Below are 12,167 nucleotides of genomic sequence, written 5' to 3'. Positions count from 1 at the left end.
TGCATGGACAACAGTTTCATCCAGGGTACCAAAGCAATAAGTCATCTAATTCTGACTTAGTCATGCCTCCTCATGCTGATATATTTCCAAGTGAGTAAACAGTCTAAGAAGAGGCAGCATCTGTTTAGAAATTCCTCATCTGGGTGTACATCCACAAACACATAACATACCTTTGTACACAGACAATTATTTTATCTGTCTGTATTAATAATGTATTTGTGTCTCTTCATTTAGATTAATTTTGAGAAGACCTATATCAGCATTTTTTAGTAAGAAAAATATGAGTACTAGGAGTATTAAGGTAACAAGCTATCTACTTAAGCACAGTGTTTTTGAAAATCTAAACTAAAGCAGAGATATATTGAATAATCCACTGGAAAGATTTATTATACACCCTTTACACTTAAACATAGGATCATTCATTTTATACCAGAGACTTAGAGAATGTCCTGCTATCTAAATTCAGTGTGGGTATATAGCAAATCCTCCAACTGGAGAAAGTAATTATTGTGTCTAATTAATCCTTAGCACTTTTAATAAGTAAATGCATTCAGGTTTGTGCAGGAGACTGTTAAGGTTTTAAGTTTTAGTTGGTTAGTCTATTTAAGATATTACAAGATGCAGGTGCATTCACAGCGTGACCAACCAGGAATCATTCTCAAGGTTGCCGTTCCGTAGAAACACTGGCTGGTGCAGCAATAATGGGCCAGCCATGCCTGAACTATTAAAACTTCCTTACATTGTCATCAGTAGCTGGCTTATCTATTATCACCTCTGGCAGAAGCTGTCCAACAGGCGATGTAGGAACTGAAGGTCCACCAACCAAGGAAACCACACCATTGCAATCCACAGTGCTGTGCATCTTCCCATTCGCTGGAAACACTGCCAGCATCCGGGATGACCTACTGGTCTGACTCAGGTTGCTATTGCGTCTCTCTCCATGTCGTCGGGGCACAAACAAGGAATCTCTACGACTCTCGTTATCCTCAAAGGTGCTGTGCTCATCATCTGCGAAGTCGTTCTCAGATCCCACATCCTTTGCTCGCCCTCTAAAGCTGAAAAGGCTTGTTCTGCTATTTCGCCTTGGTGAAAATAGGGAGCCACGGATGCTCAACAACGACTAGAAGTTTGAAACAGCAAACAAAGTCATATTAATATGGCCCTTTGAATGTGATTTCATTTTGCAAGATTAGGTAGAAGGAGATTTCAGCATTCATAACAGAATATGGCTCATTCCTTTTGATTATCATTCTCATTTTATGTGCATTCACATTAAATTAAATTACCTTGATAAAAGAAGGTTTCTAGCCCTTGGGATTAAAGAATGAGGAGATAGATTGCAACCTTAACATATTGAAACACACACACACACACACACACACACACACACACACACACCCTGAACCACCATTTCTCAAGTTCAAAGGGAAACATCTTCAGAATATGGCAATGGACGTGGTAAACATTCAGTGAACACTGGCACCATGACCTTAACAAGGCCACCTTGGTTTTTATGGATCTTGTCTTTCAAAAACTTTCAACAGTCCTCACGATTTACTTTAGTCCACCTTTCTAAAATCACTTTAATTATTATTTCTTTTTCACCTATAAGGCATCGTATTGTTGGAACTTGGAGTTTATACATCTGAAATTCAGAGTCGTGTGCCTTTTGATCAAGTGTACCATGACAAATATTTTCAGAAGCATGCATGATGACTTATAAAGACGTTAGGAGGAAAAACAACATAAAATCATAAAATAACCTAAGGACATTCCTGATCAACTATCCTCAGTTCTACATTTTTTTTTTTCTTAAAAGTGCTGAGGATCAAAAAGATTAAATGTCATTAGTTATAGACAAATATCAGCAGACAGTATCAGAATGACAGTCCAGTTCTCCTGACTGTCAACTTGATGTTATCTTAACTACACCAAGCTGTAGACTTACATATCTGTGGAGTAAAATTTTTGCATAACTATGTGAAGAAGGGATAGGTTTAAATATAACACAACAGTGGTCGATTCAGTTGATAAAAATTCCTGAGTCCATTTTCTAATTCTCCCCCTCTCTCCCATGTTTTAATTTTCAACTGTGCATCAGTAAACTCAGCAGTGCCATACCTGGTGTGGGGAAGAGTACCTCTTTTCATATGTCAATCGGTTCCCTTCAATGGAGAAGCGAAAACCTTTCCTCCTGATGCTGTCCTCAGATTCAGATTTATGGAATTCATCCTCATCTTTCTCTTCCCCACCAGATTGCTCTTTCTGTTTTCTTTTCTTCCTCCGATTTCTTCTTTCCTTAGCACTCTTGGAACTCAACTTAGAGGCTTCAGATGAGCTGTCTGAGAGCCTGCCTGCTGCACTGGGCTCTCTGGAATGTTCTGAGGCAGTTGCCGTTGCTGCCTGCTATATTGAAGAGAAATAGTTTTAACATAGCACCTGAAAAGACTGTATCTTTCTTTGAAAGGGCTGAAGTATTTGCATGGCTTTTAAAAAATATATTGAACTGACTGAGGATCATCTGAGAGAAGATTGTTTGCAAGTATAAGAGATTTTTTTTTTCTTTCCACCTAATGAAGGCTTTCAGAGATAATTTGGTTTTCTCCATGGTAACATTTATTACGTCTGTGTTAATGCCCCACAGACCACATATTCAAAAATATCCATCATGTATCAAATAAATTCATTACTTTTTGGGATTTGATTTACTTTAAAAATTGGTATTTAATTAGTGTTGTTTTCTTTTCTCCAAAAAAGAAACTGGAGTATGGAAGAAAAGCTGATGAGTTACTTGAAGTCATATCTTCAGGCAGGGGAATGGGATAAGGACCTGAGGTCCTTCCTCTAGTTATTGAAATTGGATTGTCCAATACCCTCAAAATATTATTAATTCTATTTATGAACAGTTATAAAATCCCTTTCTCCCCCATCCACAATATCCAGAAGAATGGGGGAGGGAGAATCAATAGTTTCTGCTGAGCAAGATAAGACATCCAGTTCTCCAAAAACTGTCCCCACCATCTTCAAATCAGTACTGGTTCTTAAGGGGGCACATGGGCATGGAAAAAAACAATGCTTTTTGATTATAGCTTGTACTGGTACTAAGTTGACACTTTTTTATTATTGTCATTGTTCCCAGGGTAACCTTGATAAATTAATTACTCTTGCATATAAATTAATATTTCTGAAACTTCTTTAGTAAAGACAATAAGTTTGTATGCTAAACAGAAAGATGAGAGAGATAGGAGAGGCATTTTATGATTTATCACACTGTGAGGACTAATACTTCACTATAAAAACAAGTAATCCTTTTTAGATGGTCAATCTCTGTAAGATTGGTGACATTCATATGTCTATTGGATGCTGCTATATCAGAGATCATTATATTATTTGATCACTTTCTTATAAAGGTAATAAAGCAACCACGTTAAAAGCCAACATATTTTTAGTTAAAGTAAAAAGGAGACTATGTTTAAGAACTAGAGGAGCAACTCTTCATATGATAACCAATAATTTCTTGTTCTAAGAAAAGATGATTTCCTCCTAATGCCAGTCTGCTCATTGAATAAAAGTCTCTCACTTGAAAATACCCCAAAATAACATTTTCCCTTTACTTTGAGAATCTTAAGATGATTAAAATAGCATGAGAGAATTCTATTGTGGTTATTATTATACACACATCTCAAAATAAATAAAATAAACAAAAGTGGATGATCAAAATATAGAAATCATTATTAATTCCTCATATCACCACCTGCCCTTAGGTACTCACTTTCTCTTCAATATTATTGTAACAATCAGAACAATAAAAGGTCAGTGCCATGAGACAGGGCAGCTTTACCTGAGCTGCCTCCTGTTGCTTTTTAAGCTGTTCGATCATCTGCTGAAATTCGGCCTCTTTCTGTTCTGCTTCTTCCAAGGTGGCCTGATTCTGTTCCTCGTAGGCCATGGCCACCACAGCCAGGATCAAATTTATTAGGTAGAATGAGCCCAAGAAAATGACCAACACAAAAAATATCATGTACGTTTTCCCAGCAGCACGTAATGTCTGCAAACAAAAATATCAGAATTATTTCTCAATATTATTTCACTAAGTGGTGGCTTCAACTTTCAGTTTACTTGTGTGTCTAGCAAAACTCAGATATAAATAGTAATTATGTTGGTCATAGCACCCTGTACTTTTTTTGATTGTTTCTTTAACTTCAGCTTCTTCCTTCTCTCCTAGCTTATGCATTCACACTATGATCTCTAAGGGAGAATTTTTGTGTTCACCAAGAATGAAACAGTCAATAAAATGCCATGGAGTCCTCCATTAAAGACTGGAGCCTTTAGGAAAGTCAAGGAAAAGACCAAAGTTATCTTTCTATATCTGCTTCTTCATTGTCATTACTTCCCACCTGAGGGATAATATTTGAGGGGGTAGATAGGGCTGAAGGGAGAATGTGCCTTCTGTTTAGGACAATCTGTGTCTGAGAAGGGTAGGGAACAGGTTTTGAGCCAAGAAGAAATGGGAGAGATTTGCAATCCTTGGCATCACTCTGCTCAATATGTGTTGTAATCAATAGGATAGAGGAAATCAAGTCTCGTTTCAAGTTCTGCTCTTTCTACTATATTATCCTCCGGTTTTAATCTCATAACTCAATTGGTTTTCTTGTATACTTTTACTTAAATAGACAGTGTGGCTCTTTAGTTTCTCACCAGTTGATAAAGATTTTCCCAGAAGTCCTGAGTCATTAGTCGAAACAAGGACAAAAAAGCCCAACTGAAGGTATCAAAGCTTGTGTAGCCATAATTGGGATTTCTACCAGCTTTCACACACATATATCCCTCTGGACATTGGCTGCAAGTGGGGTAAAAGAAAGTATTACAAGTCGTTCTGCTACCTTTTTACTCTGATACTATGCTATAATATTGCCTAGTCAGAAAGATTTGCTCTTTCAAAATAAAAGTTTGATGAATAAGTAACTAATCTATTTTCCAACTTTTGAGTTCATATAGTCTTATTAGCTACTTGGTGTCATCATTAAAATATGGTGCAGCGTTTCTAATAATATTTTACAAAATAATTTTTGTTGATAATTTGCATTTTCAACATCTCCATTTCATTTTTACTACTATGGAGTCTCCAGAGTTTATAGCTCAATATACTTATCTAAAAGAAACAACATTATTATATAATCCTAAAAAAGTAGGAACAGGATTACTCCTCTTTTTGTATTTTTGCTGTTATATGCAGTGGATGTTTAATAGATATTTTTGTCTTTTTTTATACTTTTATTTGAAGTTCAGGGGTACGTACATGTGCAGGTTTGTTATATAGGTAAATGTGTGTCATGAGGGTTTGTTGTGTAGATTATTTCATCACTGAGGTATTAAGCCTAGTACCCACTAGTTATTTTTCCTGATCCTCTCCGTCTTCCCACCTTCCACACTCTGGTAGGCCTTAGTGTGTGTTGTTCCCTATATGTGTCCATGTGTTCTCATCATTTAGCTCCCACTTATAAGTGAGGACATGCGATACTTAGTCTTCTGTTCCTGCAATAGTTTGCTAAGGATAGTGGCCTCCAGTTCCATCCATATCCCTGCAAAGGACATGATTTAATTATTTTTTATGGCTGCATAGTATCCCATGGTGTATATGTACCACATTTTCTTTGTCCAGCCTATCATTGATGGACATTTAGGTTGATTCCATTTCTTTGCTATTGTGAATAGTGCTGCAATGAACATACGTGTGCATGTGTCTAAAAGTATTACTTCTTGTTTTAGAAAACATAAATCTTACCTAATATTTACATAATCTCATACTTTATCAAAAACCTTACATATAGCAAATTAATGTCAATAAAATTAGTTGGCTGTTATCTTCAGTTTCTATACAAAGAGAGAAAAGATACACATATGTATGTGTACATACAAAGATACACAGATACACACAAATTTTGACTTACCCTGCATCAGAGCTATTTCCACATAGTAGTGCATCTAAAAAACCCTCCAGGAAATAATGATATCCTGTTTGAAAAAAGAAAGTCACATGATGAACATTTGCATTGTTAAAAACACTAAAATGAGATCAGGAAGGTCAGGTTCTACTTTTAAGTTTATTGAGTAATTTTAAATATATAATTCATTCAAAGGCACAAGTATTTGTCTCTTCTCCCTCCAAATTCTAGATATTCTATCTAGATACTTTACAGTGCAAAGTGTTTCTTCATTATGAAGAAATGGCATTAGATTAGATACAGTGCAAAGACACTTTACATTAGACACTTTACAGTGCAAAGTATTTCTTCATTATGAATGTAAAGTTAGTGATAATGACAGGTACTAACATAATTTTTCAAAAAGGTATTAGCGTTTGTTCACCATTCTCATGAAAAAAATTCATTCAGTAAAAATAGACAGGAATGACAGGAATTTCTTTGTTTTCACAAAACAGCCACATATTTCAAAATAAAAGAATAGTATATTTTCTGGTCCTGTCACCTACATTTTTGACGCTATACATTTTAATAATTAAGTATAACTTATATTCTCACATTTTCCAGAATATAGGCAACTTATAGTAAAATATGCATAAATCATATCAACAACTGAAATGAAAGCAATTTTAAAAAGTCTTAAATACTAAAGCTAAAATAATGACTATAGGTGAACACTACATTATCTCAAAGATTCCTGTTTCTTGCAAACGCCTTGGCTTCTTGCAACATCCAGTTCTTCTGTAACTTTTTCCTTGGTATTTTCAACTTTCTTTCTACTAAATATTGACATAATTAAGAACTCCCCTCACTGTGCTACCAGTAACCTGTATACACTTGAATTATTCTTAGGGTGACAGTACTATATTGTAATTATTTATTTACAAGTATTCCTCCTAGAAAGTCCTGATCATTAATTTTTTCTATATTAGTGTTTGTTTGAGACTGGGTAGACTTTCTGTAAAGTTTATTGAATGCATAAGTAAATAAAAGACAAAAAGAGAAAAACATGGAATTAAACAATCAATGCTGGATTTTGTAAGAAGATATACTTTCTAGATGCTAAGTTTTCTGAGGAATTTATTCCATGCATAGTTCCGTACAGGACACAGAACCACGTAAGGAAAAATATCATTTTTATTTCTAATATTCTGACTTCTTTGAACCTAGACAGGAAAGTTGACATAGTATTTCCTAACTTTCAATTAAAATTAAACAAAGAGAAAGGACTATAATGGTTTCTGGGTGAATTTTTGATATCTCATATTTATAAATGAAGTTTTGCCCATTAAATTCAATGATCTAACCTTAATGATCAGGCTTAACCTGAGGAAAATATAATTTTTCAGATATAATATTTATCTTTAATTTTAATAAATTTAATTTTCTATTACTTTAAAAAATGAACCATTTTATTTATATTTGCATTTGGCTTAAAATAAGAACCATAGATGTTTAGAGCTGAAAATGACCTCAGATATTACTTATTTATTTTACTTCGAGTATTGGAAAAATGCAGTCCAATAAATTTTCCCTAGAGAGAATAAACCCTAAATAACCCTCAGTCAGTATTTTGAACTTAGATAAAACAAACAAACAAACAAACAAACAACAGGTTTCAGGGAGTTGGTGATTGAAGTGGACCTACTGGCCTCGTATCTAGTGAATAAGGAACATTTGTGTATTGCTCAGACACTGTTCTCAATCTAAAGATTAACAACTAAAGATTTACAACTAAGTCTAAAGATTTTCAACTGTTTGTAAATTATTTATTAGCATATCACTGAATGTCATGGAAGAGTTCATTCGTATCAACCCAAGGTATTTTCCAGATTTATAACTGTAAGGAGACACTGATTAGTACTTGCTTTTTAAACTATGCTATCATTACTTTAATAAATATTGAACAACTAGTAACTTTCTGTAATTAATTCTGTTTGTTCCACACAGTCACTGAAGTTTTCTTTCTTTTTTTCCAAAATATTATTCATCACCTTAAAATAATAAAGATATACTATATTGAAGAACATCTAAAATCTAAGTTGTATAGGTTTAATGTTTTTCCTTAAAAAGGACTTTTCCTTTTCTTATTAATCATGTTCTAACTCTTCTTGCTTTTGAAATATCACTACTGGCAGATTCTAAAATTAAAGAGAGAGGAAACTTACACACTTTTTATTGTCACTTTCAAAAGAGAAAGGATATTAGCACAATTATTATTATTTCTGAGACTGGAGTTCAGTGGCATGATCATGGCTCACTGTAGTCTTGACCTCCCAGCTTCAAGTGATCTTCCCATCTCAGCCTCCTTTAGTAACTGAGACTATAGGTAAATGCCACCACATCCAACTCATTAAAAAAAAGTATATATATATATATATATATATATATATATATTTTTTTTAGAGGAGGGGTCTCACTATGTTGCCCACACTGGTCTCAAACTCCTGGCCTCAAGTGATCTTCCTGCCTCAGCCTCCCAAAGTGCTAGGATTATAGGTGTGAGCCACTACACCCAACTAACATTTTCTATTACTGTCTCTTGAAGCTTTATTAACTGTAGTTTTCTTCTTTTTGATGTAATACTACTTTTCAAATATAAGATTTACCTTTGGGTATCACTTTATTTCCTTAAGGTAATAAAATAATCTATTAAACTATAACACTCTGAAGCCATGCATTACTTCCATTATATTCCCCAGTGTACTATACAGTTTCTGATAGATAAAAGACATTGTGTAATTAATGTATAATGAGTTACATTTGCATAGTACTGTAGAATTCACAAAGGGCATTCATATATTTTATCTCCTTTGATTATATCAATTACCACAGGAAGAATGTATAGCAACCAAGGATCTTAGGAAAATTCTTTCTAGCTGAATTCTTCAGCCTTCCAAATGATGATAAAATAGAAAGTGGCATTTAGGAGTCAAAACTAGAGTAGTTATGAACAAAATTGTTAAATGTATGTGTAAGCCATTAATAAGGTGATTAACAAAATTCTTCTTTTAGTTCCAGAAATATAAATAATCTATTATTTAAAATCCAGGGGATAGAAATACCAAATAAAATATAATTTTAAATATTGTTAAATAGTTTGATTAGGTAATTTTCTAAGAGATCACGTCTTGTTATGTGGTCATTTAAAAATATTTTTCATGCCTAGATGGAAGGCACATTAGCAATGAAAAGACTAAATATACTTAATAGTAATTCTTTCTTAGAGGGGGTTTTATTTCGTTAGTTTTAAATTTTAAATTTAAATTTTCATGGGTACATGGTAGGTGTTTGTATATATGGGGTACATGAGATGTTTTGATAGAGGCCTGCAATGTGTACTAATCATATCATGTAAAATGGGATATCCATCCCCTCAAGTATTTATCCTTTGTGTTACAAACAAGCCAATTCTACTTTTTAAGGAAATGTACATAACAATAATTCTTACTTGAATCTTGAATATATGACTTCCAGTCAAACTCAAAGACAGTTTCATTTATAAGTGTACCATTATAATTCACAGTTATATTCTTTTCTATACTATGTTCCTCCAAGGAAGCATTGGTGGGAGGCCATTGTATACATTTATTCCTCAGGTTGCCCATGAACAGCTGCAGCCCAATTAGAGCAAACACGCTCAGACAGAACACAGTCAGGATCATTACATCTGAGAGCTTCTTCACAGACTGGATCAGGGCTCCCACGATGGTTTTCAGGCCTGAAAGAAAGAAGTCTATTACTATGAAGACTTAACACATGTGAAATAATAAAAGCGTCACACAATTTTCTTGAAAACATAGATTTCATTCATAAATCCAAGAATGTTGGCAATGCTAGTGGAGAAGCAACACTTCATGAAAGGGGGAAGATGTTATGAAGATGAACTCCAGAAATGTAATGATTTAAACAATGAAATGAAGATTCATATCCCATTATGTCGAGATAGAGTAATGGAAGGTTCATGTTCTTCATGGAGCCTATATTAAGGAAAGGGCCTTGTCTTTTTCCTTTTTGCTACTAAAACTTGCCTCACATTTTCATTAGGGTCAGAGGTCAGTTTTATAACAAAATACCTGAATAAATATTTTTAAATTCCTATTTATAAGCAGGAAAGATTTTGCTATACAACCGAAAGTGGTTTGCAGTGTAATTGTGCCTTAAGATAATAAATCCTCCGTGCAGACTCACACTATTCTTTATTATCTTGTTTCCTTCTCTTTTGTTAGCAAAAAACTTAGAAGATTTGCATTGTATACACATAGTCATTAATGACTCTAATGAATAAGAAATTACAGATTGGTATATTTAAAAGGGAGCAAATTCTCGATAAAACTAACATAGTGAAAAAAAAAAAAAAACCCATGATATTTGTAAGTGCAAATCACCTTGACCTCAAATTACAGTATCTCACATAAGACATTGTTAAACTCCAAGGCTGATAAAGCTTATGTCTAAACAATAAGAATCATTTTCTTTGAAACACCTAGTCTTATGATTCCTGATTTTCTGTAAAACTGAACGTCAAGCAAAGAGAAGGATGCTGAATCACATGATGGGTCCATCTCGTTGTCTAACCTTGCTCTCACCTGGAATGACTGAAATCGTCTTCAATGCTCGGAGAACTCTGAATGTTCTCAATGCCGAGACATTGCCCAGGTCCACAAACTCTGTGACGTACCTGTAATAGGGAGTTCACACACAAACACAATAACAGGATACAAAGAAAAAGCTGTAGGTACAAGGAGCCTATGCTTTACTCTAATCACTTCTTACCTGGAATTACAGAAATAGTTTTCAAAGCTCTCAAGACTCTGAAAGTGCGAAGAGCTGAAAAATTGCCTAGGCTTACAAATTCTGTTACAAACCTGTAGAATTAAATCACGATTATTCAAGATTTTAGCAGGATTTATATTACTTGCACGGGTCTTTTATAAAGACCTTCTTGGTGATTTTAAATGATATTGTAAGTGGCAAATCAGGAATTAGATTCCATCATTAATCCTTTGTTCACATAATTTAAGGCCATTAGCTAAATGTAAACTTCATAAAGTAGGCAACCAACATCATGTGTAACTTGTAAAAAGAAAGTAAATCTTGGCTATGGTTTAGAGTTTTAGTTAGAAAAAAATATATGAAATCACCCAACAGAAATTTAGGCATGAAAAGGCAGATTGCCTTACTGCTTTTATATGTGAGATAAGATTTTCCTAGTGTAACTTTTAAATAAAAGTTAAGCAAATTAAGAACAATACTTTATGAGGGTCCAGTGCTGCCCCTATTATTACTGCCATTTTGTTCTTAAGAAATAGAAGTCCTGTAGGCCTTCTTTTGAGCTGTGGCCAGAGAGTCTGGCAAAGAATTGGCTCATCCTGATCAGATAGGAAATTAAGACCAGACATTCGGAGTCCTGAGTATATCAGTGCCACCTCTCCTGCTCCTATCCACTACATCACAACTGTTAGAGACCAAAAAATCAGCTCCTGAAGGAAGGATGAGGGTAAGTGTTTTTGGGCTGCCTCCTTCTACACTGTACTTTTCACTTAGTCTGGAATGGTTTTCTATTATTTTTCTGGGTTTCTTCCTGAGGAAGTTTGCCACTAGAAAAAAAAGCATGGGGGTGTGTAAACTGTGCATATTACTGAGTAGATATGAATAGGAGATAAGGATAAGGAAGTTTATGTCCAGACTAAAGAGATGAAGAGAGCCATAAAAGGAAAGAAGAAAAGAAGAAAGAAAAGGGGTCAGGAGAGAAACAGAAAGAGGCAGAGAGAATGTATTCCTCTACAGGTCTTAGAAATCAGTAATTTAATATATTAAAAACATAATGTTTCAGGTATCTTCTTTCTTCTGTTAGTTTGATTTGTCAGATCGTTTTGATGCTAGTAGATACTTACTTTCGATTATTCTACCAAACCAATAAAAGAAGCTGTGTGTAATATGAGCAAGGTCTTTGCAAATTTGTGTAGCCAATGGAACTGTTTTGTGGCTGTAATTTTTAAAGTGATTTTCACAGATGTATTACAAATATGCTTGTGTTTTGACATCAGATTGTGTGTGTTCATATGTGTGTGTATGTGTGTTTGTGCATGTATGTGTGGAAGAGTGGCATATGTGAAATTTTCTGACAGATGCTACGTGTGAAAATTGTAGTTTTTAACTACTGCAAAGCCTTCATGCTAT

At 34.3% G+C, this 12,167-nt stretch overlaps 1 protein-coding gene across 6 annotated transcripts in view; it reads right to left on the bottom strand.

Annotated features, from left to right (window-relative positions):
- SCN1A (sodium voltage-gated channel alpha subunit 1) overlaps positions 1 to 12,167 on the bottom strand; it is a 137,901-nt gene that overhangs the window by 54,440 nt on the left and 71,294 nt on the right. Inside the window, exons 6-12 of one of the 6 annotated variants that reach the window (XM_030795755.1) lie at positions 10,574 to 10,665; positions 9,436 to 9,705; positions 5,952 to 6,015; positions 4,699 to 4,840; positions 3,842 to 4,048; positions 2,122 to 2,406; positions 740 to 1,120 (exon numbers count right to left, since the gene is read on the bottom strand). In XM_030795755.1, coding sequence (XP_030651615.1) covers positions 740 to 1,120; positions 2,122 to 2,406; positions 3,842 to 4,048; positions 4,699 to 4,840; positions 5,952 to 6,015; positions 9,436 to 9,705; positions 10,574 to 10,665 — 1,441 coding nt within the window. The remainder of the gene's footprint in view (positions 1 to 739; positions 1,121 to 2,121; positions 2,407 to 3,841; positions 4,049 to 4,698; positions 4,841 to 5,951; positions 6,016 to 9,435; positions 9,706 to 10,573; positions 10,666 to 12,167) is intronic. The other 5 variants (XM_012496538.2, XM_030795756.1, XM_012496537.2 and 2 more) reach the window with 5 other exon arrangements.

This window comes from Nomascus leucogenys, chromosome 17 (assembly GCF_006542625.1).
Source record: "Nomascus leucogenys isolate Asia chromosome 17, Asia_NLE_v1, whole genome shotgun sequence".
In the NCBI taxonomy this organism is placed as follows: domain Eukaryota; kingdom Metazoa; phylum Chordata; class Mammalia; order Primates; family Hylobatidae; genus Nomascus; species Nomascus leucogenys.
This window is presented reverse-complemented; position numbering and strand designations above follow the sequence as displayed.